This window comes from Lynx canadensis, chromosome D4 (assembly GCF_007474595.2).
Source record: "Lynx canadensis isolate LIC74 chromosome D4, mLynCan4.pri.v2, whole genome shotgun sequence".
Lineage (NCBI taxonomy): Eukaryota > Metazoa > Chordata > Mammalia > Carnivora > Felidae > Lynx > Lynx canadensis.
Window position 1 is genome coordinate 74230355 of NC_044315.2, and position 12135 is coordinate 74242489.

General features: G+C 52.2%; 1 protein-coding gene and 1 long non-coding RNA gene across 2 annotated transcripts in view; both read right to left on the reverse strand.

The window, feature by feature from the left end:
• AKNA (AT-hook transcription factor) overlaps positions 1-12135 on the reverse strand; it is a 45433-nt gene that overhangs the window by 16333 nt on the left and 16965 nt on the right. Inside the window, 9 exon segments of the mRNA XM_030293344.1 lie at positions 345-451; positions 1454-1703; positions 2537-2731; positions 2825-2979; positions 4755-4962; positions 5430-5557; positions 7594-7637; positions 10338-10517; positions 11241-11397. Coding sequence (XP_030149204.1) covers positions 345-451; positions 1454-1703; positions 2537-2731; positions 2825-2979; positions 4755-4962; positions 5430-5557; positions 7594-7637; positions 10338-10517; positions 11241-11397 — 1424 coding nt within the window.
• On the reverse strand, positions 3055-4200 carry LOC115499436. The gene is made up of 2 exons (XR_003964159.1): positions 4123-4200; positions 3055-3224 (listed from the first exon to the last, which is right to left on the reverse strand). It is a non-coding gene; the product is annotated as an uncharacterized LOC115499436 (long non-coding RNA).

Here is a 12135-nt window from a genome sequence, read left to right on the forward strand (position 1 = left end):
TCTACATGGTGGCTCATTACTCCACCCCTCACCGAGTGCCCTCCTCCACCCTTGCTTTGGGGTTCTAGCCCAGTCTCTTCTCAGGGAGTCGCCCTGATTGCCCTTTACCCTTGTCTTCTGTTCCCCTCCCGCTACCCACTCTGTAGATCTTCATTTACCATTCAGTCATTGATTTGCTCAACAGATACTTATTCCCCAGTCTGTCGCTGGTTGGTTGAGTGGGGGATGAGGTGAGGGCTCTGAGAATGCCCAGGTCATCAGCCCCTGTTCTAGGCTCACGGCACTTATTCCCAGGTTACCCCTCTGCACACAAAGCCGATGGGGAAGGCGGGGTCCCGGAGTACCTGATGTGGGAGAACCGGTGCTCTGGCGTTTGGGTGAGGGGCGACACTCTACTGGTTTCTGAGCCCACGAAACCACTGTCTGTCTCGGGGGATGCCATCCAGGGCTCCTGAAAGAGGCAGTGTCCCTTTAAGTCTGAGGAGTGTGCCTAAGGCACACTGGGAAGGTCTTCCCGATCCTGGCCTGGACCTCACATTCCAGAAGCTCACAGGCCTGGAGGCTGGCCCAGCTCCTGGCGGCCAGGCCTGCGGTGTGAGAGTCCTCAGGCACTCGGGACCAGCACCAGGCCAACAGCAGGGACTCTCCATGTCCCGGGAGGACCCTGAACAAGTCCTGCTTCCCTGAGGAGTTGGGGAGGCCCTGGAGACAGACACTGTAGCAGATTTCCAGAGCTGAGGAAGGAGGGGAGGAGAGGGAGAAAGCCGTCTCACTGTGGGGATGGGATTCACATTTTCCACATGTCTTCCAGCTTGGGCCTGGAATGCCATGGTCCTGTCTGATGGCAGAAAAGCCCGGGCCCAATGAATTGGGAAGATAAAATTCATCAAATGTGCACACCTCCTCAACACTGGGTCTAATGAAAGGTGCAAAGAACACAAACAGGCGACCCAGGTGCCTGCCCTCAATGAGTTCGTGGTCTAGTGCAGATTGCTTACTACAGGCTCATCAGGACTACAGGTGTGTGGGTGTGTGTGTGTGTGTGTGTGTGTGTGTGTGTGTCCACATGCATATATATGCATTATTCTAGGGGAGGCTCCATTGCATAAGTCACATTTCCATAGTGATCTGTGACTCCTGCAATAGTTTAAAAATTGCTACTCTAATGTCACAAACAGGCCATGGAATCAAGGACTATCCCCCCATCTGTGCTAAGCAGGCTCAAAGAAACACAGACAATGGGCCATAAGCTTTCAGAGGACAAGAGGTCCTGGCAGGGGGGCAGGGGTACAGAGAGCTACAGCAGAGAGGCAGCACCAGGCATAAGCCCTGAATGTTGAGGCAGAATTGTGCCTGGTAGCGATTGGGAACAGCAGGCATTCTGGAAGGGTGTGAGCAAAGGCCCGGGGGCAGAAATCCCCAGGAGATCCATGCCCCATGCACAGATGCTTACCTCTAGGTGGGGCCCACCAGCTTGGCGCAGAGACTTCTGTGGAAGGTGCTCAGAGAGGCCACTTCCCTCTAAGCTGGTCAGACTGCTCTGGTGGGATGCCAAAGGCTTGGTGCCCCGAGGGTGAGGTGGCCTGCTGGGGCCCGGAGGAGGAGCTGCCTCGACTTTGTCCAGGTCCTGGAGGTAGCCATCTCTGGCCACGGATGCATGGAAGCCTGCTGGCTTTACAGACACCATCTGCTCCACAGTCTCCCTGGCAGCGGGGAGGGGCAAAGCACGTCTGAGCCCTGGCATGGGCTGGGCAGCCCTGTCCTGGGAGCCAAGCAGTCTGGGCGCAAGCTCCGGGGTCAGACACCCCTGGCTGCCCACCCAGTGTTTTGTCACCGTTGAGCTGTGTGGCCTCGGGCAAGATTCCTCCCCTCTCTGAACTTCACTTTTCTCCTATATAAAATGGGGAGGGCCCGCATAAACCTACCCAACGCACTACAGCAGAAATAGTGTGGAAACAAACGAGCTATCATTTCCCAGGCGTCAGGAATCTGCACACTATCTTCCCCATTTCAGCCATTTCATTAACTTCAATCTACTCAAAAGGCTCATGTCATCATTATAAATGAAGAGCAGTCAGTATTCTGTGTTACAAATAGAAACTAACTTTGGAAATAGACACAAGACCCAAGAACACATTATTGTTACATTCTAGGCAGATCCTCTTGTCTGCTAAAGGCTCTGGGCCTGAGGTCTGCTCGCTTGTTCTTGTTCTTTTTAAAGGACGATCAGGAGAGGCAGTGAAGACATAATGGCACGGGAACTTTCTCCTGGAGGGACTTGGAAGGTCTGAGGCTGAAGAGGACAGTGACGTTATCTCACGCTGCATCTGGCCTGCCAAAAACCATGTCCCGCCCCACCCCAAATCCCTTCCGGTGCTATCCACGGTGTATAGTCCACACTGGGGAGAGACCTGGGTCACAGGCCAGGAAAGCCACTTCTAAGCTGTTAACGAGCCGTCGAGCTCAGTAGGATAATCACCACCCCTGTGGTTTCAGAGCTGGTCTGGGGACAGGTAGGGGAGGCTCAGTGACATACTTGAGGGGGGTCCTGTGACTTCTTTCAGCCGGTGCTGGGAGCTGCCTTACGGGCATCCCGGTGGCCTCTGATTTTCTTGGAGGTGGAGCTGGTCCGTCAACTTCTACCGAATGGCCCTGCCCGTCCTCGTCCTCATCCTCGTCCTCGCCCTCCTCCGGCTTCATGGCTTCTGGGACGGTCTTCACGCTGAGGTACCTGAGGAACACAGAGGAGCATGACTCTGCCCGGCAGGGCCAGCCAAGATCCAGTCACTGGGCCGGACACCCCGGCCTCACCCCTGCTACTCACCGCTCCAGGAGGCCGTGGAAATCCTGCTCCGCCGGCAGCTCCTTATGCCTGGGTGGGGCCGGGAGGCCCAGCGGCCCGTCCTCCGTCTCACTGCTGGCGGTGCTCAGCTCCACGTTCACATGCGATGGGCAGGGGCCGATGCTGGTGGCGTGAGGCTGGGCCAGAAAGGTGGAGGGGAAGAGATAGCCAAACACCACTTCCTCAGGACCTACCTTTCACCAGGCTCATGCGGGGCACTGAAGACTTAACAGGATAGACTCGCTGACTCTATCACCCTTTCCTGCGCGTGCAGAGTGCAGGGACCGGATCGCGCGACCTTCAATACTGGCTGCCATGAACGGAACATCTGCCATATGCCAGACGCTGAACAGGCACGACTGCACAATAGTCCCTCCAGTACCTACGGCTTTTACAACCCATTTTACAGACAGGAAACCGAGGCTCAGATGACTTGCCCAGACTTACAACAGAAGCGAGGGGCAGAGCAGAGACGTGAAGCCAGATTTCCTGCCAGAGGCACCTCTCCTGACCTGCTCCTGCTGGGTATGGACACCCAGGCCCCAAAACACCTTCATTGTGGGTAGCACGGGAGCCCCTCCAGATGACGCACTTGGGTTTGCACCCGTGAGCGCGTGAGGGTAGCACCTGGGGGGCTTTCCACAGTGTGAGAGTTTTCCCCTACATCACTGGGCCACCAAGACCTCCGTCGTCATGGATACCTTACCAGCGCCCAGCCCTCCGTCGGCCCCCGCCTCACCTACCATGCTGGCCCTTTCTCCTGCTCCAGTCCCTAATAGACAAGCCTTCGCAGCACAGGGAGCAAGGCACAGAAGACCCCACTACTGTCACCTGTGTGGCTGCTATGTGACCGCTATCCACTCACTCTGCTCAATTATGCAAAGCAAACCGTGATCGTCTCTCTTGGGGCTGTGATTTGGGCTAGAGAGACTTCTACAAAGTCCTTTCTGTGCAAGGCCCTTGTCTAGTGTCTCCTGACCTGTGCACAGTCCCCAACTCCATCTAGTGCTACAAGCAGGACACTGGAGGCCACCCCCATTCCCCTTCCTCTCACCACCACTGCAAGGCCAGGCAAATGTGCCTTCTACACCTGTCTCAGGTCCACGCACATCTCTCTATCTGCCCTTCCCTTTTCCCACCTACCTGCCGATCCTCTTTTAATACCCCCTGCTGAAAACCCAGAAGAGTTTAAGGCCAAACCCTTGATGTGACCCACAGCCCCTACATCATGGAGCCCCCGCCTTCCCCTCCAGCCACAGCTCTGGCAATTGCCCCCTCACCTTCCATACTCTAACCACAGGGCCTTTGCACCGGCTGTTTCCCCTGGTGCATGGCTTCTGCTCTTCTGCGTGTAGTAATTCCCACTCATCTTCAGATCTCATTAAAACATTTCTTACTCAAGGAAAGTTTCTCGGGGCCTCTAAACTCAGTCATGTTGCCCTGTTACTCTCCTAGAGCCCCGTAATTCTCCTTCAGAGCCCTGAGCAAAATAGAATTAGTTCAACAAGACAGCAACTCCATGAGTATTAAACCACCTACTTTTTTTTAAGTTTATTTATTATTTGGAGAGAGAGAGAGAGAGAGAGAGAGAGAGAGAGAGAGAGAATTCCAAGCAGGTTCCACACTGTCAGTGCAGAGCCTGACATAGGGCTTGATCTCATGAACCCAACATGGGGCCCGATTTCACGAACCATGAGATCATGACCTGAGCCGAAATCAAGAGTCGGATGCTTAACCAGCTGAGCCACCCAGGCACCCCCCACCTATTTTTGTTGGTCGGTTTCCCACTGAATTCCCACCACGTGTCTCGGGTGCTGGCACATGGTGCATACTTCACAAGTATGCAGTGAAGAAGTCGATTAATGAAGAAGAGAAGGAAGGAAAGGTGCGGTATGGCTGGGCAAAGAGGTACCTGAGGGCAGAGGGTCTGGGTGGCGGGTGTGGGGGCTTGTCCTGAAGGAGAAGGCAGGTGCACTGGCTGGCATGGAGAAGGCGTGGCTGGGGGGCTGTCTGGGGTGGAGTCTGACCCGGCTCGCTCAGGTTCAGGCTGGGTGTGGTCCATGTGGTCCTTCAGCTCTTCCAGGCGAATACCCAGCTGGAATATCTCCTCCTCTAGCACCCTGGGGAGACATCAGCACCCGGACCTGTTACAGCAACCACAGCAGGCAGGTCTGGGAGGCCGTGGTTCTGAGCGAAACTTCCAGAGAATGCCATGGACGGTCCAGTTAATGTCCCAGTTTGGATTATGTGGAGAACTCGAAAAAACAAGGTGAAAGGGGACTCCACTGGGAACAGGTGGCCTCTGCCTGAGCCCGCCTCTGCGACCAACAGGCTGTGGGGCCTTGAGTAAATCCCTTCCCCTCTGGCCTCACTTCTCTGCTCTCTGATGAGCAGTTTCAGGTCTCATCTCCAAGGTCACGTCATGGCAAAAAGGACACACACTGCAGCCTTCAGGTGTACCCGCATCTGGATATGCTGCTAATTGGGGTAGGATTTCTCCCTGTTCCTGTAGCACATGAATTATGAGGACAAAGTGTGCCCCTCCCGGTGACTGAGGGAACCAGAGGCCTCCCTCCCCAGCACGTACCTGCCAGGATCAAATTTGCTGGGCGTCCCCTGGGGGCCGGCCAGCTGCTGGGCTGGGTGTTGCTCCCTGCAGGCCTTCAGGTACTCTTCCTCCAGGGCCGCGTGGGCGGCCTTTAGCCTCTGGAAGCCCTGAAACCAGACCAGGCCAGGAGGACCTGAGTGTGCAGCCCCCGTGGGCTCTGTCCCTGCAGATACAGTGGATGAGGTAGCTCACGGTGGGGGTGGGGCAGGAGACCCATCCTCTGGGCCCCTAAGTCCCTAGAAGGCTGGGGTTAGGACTCCTTAAAACCTGCCTGCCCCCGTCTAGCTCTCTGCCATCAGACTGGCAAGGCTGAGGCACGGCTTAGAGCCTTGGCACGGGCTCCAGAGAGCAACTAGTGTTTCCTGGATAGACCTACACGTACCCCAATGTTTCATGACGGTTGCAGGCCAAATACACCATCACTACGTCCCCCTGTGGGCCCAGTACTTGAGCGACCACGGATCCTCATTCTTATTTTCCAAACTGTGGATCTGGGAACAGTAGTCACTCTTTTCCCAAGCGCTTATGGACTGTCACGATAGATGACCATCACTACCACACTTCTGCTAACAACAGCTAAAATTTACTGAGCACTGAGGTTCTACGCTAAAGCAGTTGGCATTAATCACTGAATTTCCAACATAGTCCTAAGGACAGGGGTAGTTTATCACCTTCATTTAAAGAGGAGAAACTGAGGCACAGAGGGTTATTTAAGTTGGTGAAGGTCACACAGTGAGGGAGCAAGTTGTAGGCAGGATTTGAACCCGGGTCCTCCAGCTCCAGAGCTCGTGGGCCTAACAGTGATGTTAAGCGTCCACAGCAAAGGTGGTGATAGCTAACAGATGGTTAAAACTCAGGAAGAAGGGTCATTTCCCCTGGCTTGTGATCATCCCCATCCCATTCATTCTATGCTGACAGCAGACTGAGTTCAAGGACAACCTAGAATCTAGTCCCCGGGCAGGCTTGATCTTCCAACAGCTCTTGACCTCCTAGATGTGGGGGAAGTACGACAGAGGGGAAGAAAAAGAAGCGTTTTGTTTTTCAAGGTCCTTGCTCATGCACTCAGTGAGATAATACAACACACATCACATATGTTGCAATTGGAAAATGGATGATGATGTCTATCCGTATAACATAGTAATTAGTAACACAGTAATGACGTAGTAAAAATATAGCATTTTTACAAACCAGGTGTGGTTGTATTTGCCCCTCTCCACCCCTCTTCAGCCCCCCTCCCCACCCTGCTCTGTGCCTCCAGCATCAGCTGGGCTCCACCAACCTGCTGGCTTCCCAGGGGGTCTTGCTAGTGGGAGGCATCTGTAAGAGGTCATAGGGCGGGAGGAGAGAGACCTGGCAGGGAAGAGCTGTGGGCAGCTGCCGGTCCCCAGGCAGGTCCCCTGTTCCTTGTCGCATCCACCTGACGCTGCCCACGGCCCCGCTAACAGCCCCTTCATTGACCCCACGCTCCCAGCTTTCAGAGCTCTACCTGCTCCTTTCCCGGGGTCCTGCTGATGCAGCAGAAATCTCGATTTTATATACGACTATAGTTGTCCAGAATACCAAAATCCAAGAGGAAATAAGCCCATAATGGTTAGATTAGGGCTCCCCTCCCCCTTTCCCCTTGGTTTTCAGATACTGGGCAATCACTTTACAGCAAAGAAAAAATTTTGAAAGGGCAAGTCTCTTCTGGTGGCTGAGGGGGAGCCAGATGGGTGGGAGCGGTGCAGGCCAGGGATTACCACCGCGGACTCGGGAATCAGACAGACCTGGGTCTGGGCCTCCGCTGCCTACCAGCCGCGTGGCCTTCAAGTCGCCTGTCTCGGCTTCCCCCGCTCCATTCCAGTTAAAATGCGGGCGATGCCTGTAACCACCTTATGGCGTTCTATGATAAAACGCAATCATGTGCATCGAAGGCGGCCACAGTGCCTCTGGCCACACCACCACCACCGCTTAATCAGTGTAATACTGTGATATATACTGATCCTGTCACGGCAAGCTAAGCAGGGGCTGTCTGCTGTGAAAGGAGACGTGTGTCTGAGATTCTCTGGCCTGTGTTGCGGCGGACGGGGCTTCAGAGACTCCACTTGGGGGCCAGAGGCAGGTGTCTGGCAGCTCCAAGGGCATCTCCCGAAGTAGACGGTACCTTGAGTTGGTCCCGGGGCGTCAGCCGTCCTGCCTGCATCAGCCCTGCGAGGATTCCACCTGGACATCGGGAGGGGAAGGAAACCCGCTCTAGTTAATCCGGACCCTGGAAGGTGAGGCCTGCAGCCCCCACGCTTAGCCACATTCGCGCTTTGGCACCAGAAACTGGGTCCCGCCTCAGGATGTGGGTTTCCTGCCAAGCACGGAAAGGCGGATGCCAGAAACTGTCTCCACCACTGGCTCGGTCACGGCTGCCTTTGGAAAAATCAAAGCGGAGCCTCCCAGAATTTATCAATGGCAAAGCACACTCACTCGTGGGCATGAAGGTCTATGACACAGGATGTTTACTGCCGCATAATGGCAGGGGCAACAGAAACGATCGAAAAGCCTATCTGTGGAGTAGTACGCAGCCATCAAGAGGAAAGGGTATTGTCTGTGCTCACGTATAAACTAAGACCTACTTTTCAGTGTCAAATTGAGGTATAGCCCAGTCTTTATAATAAGCTACCATCTGTATAAAATAGGGAGAGAGAGAAAAAAGGAAAAATATAAATACATTTGCTTATATTACAAACTACCTCTAGAAGGATGCAAGAAACTGAAATATTAATTGCTTCTGGGGCAGAGACCTGGGTTGGTGGGACAGGGATGGGAGGAAGCATTTCTACTCTATGGACCTTCTGAACTCTGAACAGAGTGAATTCATCGCCTTCCCAGAAATAAACACTCAACTTCAGGATAGTAAAAAAGTCAAGGTCCAGCATAGCATACATACTTGTGTGACCATTTCTAAGAACACATGTGTATGTGTTGAACACTTTTGCATGAAACAAAAGGGCAACTATGGGAAAAAAACTTTTCACTGAATATGCCCTTTATGCTATGTGAGGTTATTGCCATGTGCATCCAATTACCTTTACAAAAAACTTTTTTTAACAAAGAAAAAAAGACAAAGGATGATTTGGGGCTTTCTAGGATTTCTAGGAAAGCTCTAGATTAGTGCCAAAATGTAATATAGAAATTTATATAAATTATACATAATTTATATAACATAGAAAACAGAAACATAATGCAAGCTACATATGCAATTTAAGATGTTCTTTTTTTTAATTAAAAATTTTTTTCTATCTTAGAGAGTGAGAGAATCTTAAGCAGGCTCCACGCTCCGCACGGACCCCAACGCAGGGCTCGATCCCACAACCCTGGGATCACGACCCAAGCCAAGATCAAGAATCAGACGTTCAACCGACTGAGCAACCACCGGCATCCCTGCAATTTAAAATTTTCTAAAACATCGAATAAAATTCTAAAAAAATGATGTCAAATGTAAAAATGTAAAAAAGAAACAGGTGAATTAATTTAATAATGTATTTTGAACCTAAAATCATTTTGACATGGAATCCATGTAAACAATTATTAATGAAATATTTTACATTCTTTTGTCACATGAAGTCTTTGAAACCCACTGTGTGTTTTACCCTCACAGAACACCTCAGTTTGGACTGGTCACATGTCAAGTACTGACCAGCCACATGGTCTGTGGCTCCTGGATCAAACAGCACAGCCCTAGGTCATCAGGGGTCAGCTGGTGCCCCAGCTCCTGCTCGGTGTGATGACCTTGCCTTTGCTTTACAGCACACAGGACACGAAGAAACATCTCTCCAGGTATGGAACGAGGATGGTGGTGATAAACAGTTCAGGTTACTATGATGGATGAGCTTGAGGAAGCCAGACACAAAAGGACGAAGATTATACATCTATTTATAGAAAATGTCCAGAAAAGGCAAACCCAAGGAGACAGAAAGTAAATGAGCAGCCTCCAGGGGGCTGGGGGGAAGGGGATGGGGGAACTGCTTAACGGATAGGAGCTTCTCACTGGGTGATGAAAAAGATTGATCGTGGTGATAGCTGCATGACTGTGAATATAGTAAAACCCACTGAAGCATTAACTTTAAAGGAGTAAATTGTATGACATGTGAATTATATCTCAACAAAACTGTTACCAAAAAAAAAAAAAAGAAAAAAGAGGATGCTTGGTATTTCTCCGAAGGAATGTGTTTTATGGCCATGATAATATATAACTACTGCATTTCCCTTTTCACACTGACAACTAGGAAGCTCAAACCAAACATGAACCTGGTAAAGCGTTCAGTGTCCAACAGGACATTTTGTTTATTCACTTTACACTAAGTTCGGTCTATTTTTTTCTACCCTTACTTCCCCTTTGCCCCATTTTCCTCACTTCTGTCTTCAGAATGTGGTTGTCATGCATGTATTTTCTAAGCTGCTTTAAAGCACGTCTGGCATAAGGCCAAGTGTGCAGTTAAAAATAGAGCTACAAACAATTCACAGTTATTTGGACTGTTTGGTGAAAGCATAAAGGCCCTTTGAGAAGGGACTGAGAATTTATTTCTGTAATGAAACGCACTAAGAAAGGGGGTGGTTTATCCCAAACTGGAAGAGGTAGAGTTGAGATTCTCTCATCCTTCCAGAATCCTGGAGGAGCGGTGAGTCTCCCCTAGGGGTGAACCAGGAGACACTTTCAAGCCCAACTTGAGGGAGTTTGATGGGACACAGTGCCAAAAAGGGAGTTAAAGCCAGTACTGAGTGACAAGGAGGAGGCTGTAAACCACGTGGCCTCTAAACCAGGAGGGAGAGGCCCACGTTTTCGAGATGGCCGAGTTACCTCCAGCAGGGGAATGACAAGGAGCCTTGCAGAGAGGTTCTTACTCAAGCAGACACTGCTTTCTCAGGTGAGTTATGTCTCCCTCGTTCCCCTCACCTTGGCCAGGAACAGGCTGGCCTGAGAAGCCAACTCCTGGGTCCGCTCTGCTGACGGTTGGTCCTGGGCGATGCCCGGGTTCTCTGGAAGCCACTCTGGGGCAGACGAGGAGGGGCTCAGGTCTCTTTGAGCTGGTGGCCACCCTGGAACACACAACCACTGAACGCTGGGGCCAAGAACCGTCCTTCCTGGAGCTGAGGGACCAACGCTGAACCTCAAAACCACACCCTCACCCTCCATCATCAAGCTACAACTGTCATATCGAGATCACACTGTCTTTACATGGGCCCCAGGAAGTAGGCTGGGCAGTGTAGCCCAGGTGCAGGAGAGAACGAGGTCTGGATCTGCCCCAGATCACACAGCTGGGGCCAAGTCAGGCCTCTGGTTTCCCAGTCAGTAGCTCAGGCTCTAACTCCGAAGGACTTGAGTTCAAATCCCTACCCCACCCCCTTCTGCTTGTAGCGGCGTGGCCTTCAGCAAGTCCTCAGCCCTCCGTGCCTCGGTTGCCCTAACTGTCAGCGGGGTTGATGTGGGGATTAGGTGGGATCCTGCACGGCAAGGCTTGGCACAGAGCCGGGCCCCCACACGGGCTCCACAGTGACATCAGTGCTCTGTTACTCACTGGGCCCAAGATCCCCCAGCCGCTAGATGCAGAGCTAGGGCCCCTCCCGGCTGCTCTGGCTCTAGGAAAGATACATGGTTTCCACATCTCCATTCGACCTCTTCAAGTCAGACGTCCCAGACAAGGGCCTCACCTCCCTCCCTCCCCTGACCTGAAGCCAGTGCCACCCTAAGGCCAACCAAGCCCCCCCCAGAGCAGAATCACAGGCAGAAGGCCCTCCAGTCACATTTCCTCTCTGACTCACCGGAGGCCCCAGAGGCCTGTGGGGCTTCGGCAGGGCCCGGCCACCGCTCCACAGACTGGGGCTGTGGGATGGTGAAGGACAAGACCTTGGTCCCCTGGGGCACCGTCCCTGTGTGGATGCTGTGGCTGGGCTGGGGCGGGTCCGAGTACAGGTTCACCTGTCAGGGAGGGGAAGGCATGAGCACAGCCAAGTCAGGGTTGGGGCAAAGCCCCCGTAAGGCCTCACCTTCATTCACACCATCGCTCAGGCACTCAACAAACATGTCTTGTAGTCATAAATACTACATTTGAGTGGAGCCCTTGGGTGGGGGCCAAACAATGGGCCAAGGATGTGCGTGCCCTTTCACGCCCTCTTTAGGCAGTCCTGATGGGGAGGCAGGACAGGGACCATCATCCCCATTTTACAGAAGAGGAAACTGAGGCTCCGGTTAAGTCATTCACTCAAAATCTCCAGCTATAAATCCTTGGACTGAGACTAGCATCCTACTTTGACCCTCAAGTCTATGGTTTTCCACATTAATAATTTTAAATACTACTTGTTATAATAATTTACAATGTGACCACAATTATAACTAATACAGTACTTCCAGCAAGTATAACTATAATCATATAATCACATTTATTAGTAATAAAACATTTCCAGTAGTGATTATCACATTGATAATAACAGCGATTAATGCTGGTCTGAATGAAGGCGTAAGCCAACGAGTGAACAAACGAACCTCTCAGCAGTAGCAGGCCCCCCTCATCCGAGGATGGATTTCAAACGGTAAACAGCCTCACGCGTGAGAGAGAAGTCTGGAATCAGACCGACGGCCGGGAAAGGCCACGTGAAGCACGAAATTAGAGGAGACCCGTGTATGGTGGTCAGTGCAGAGGCGGGCAAGCCGTGGTCT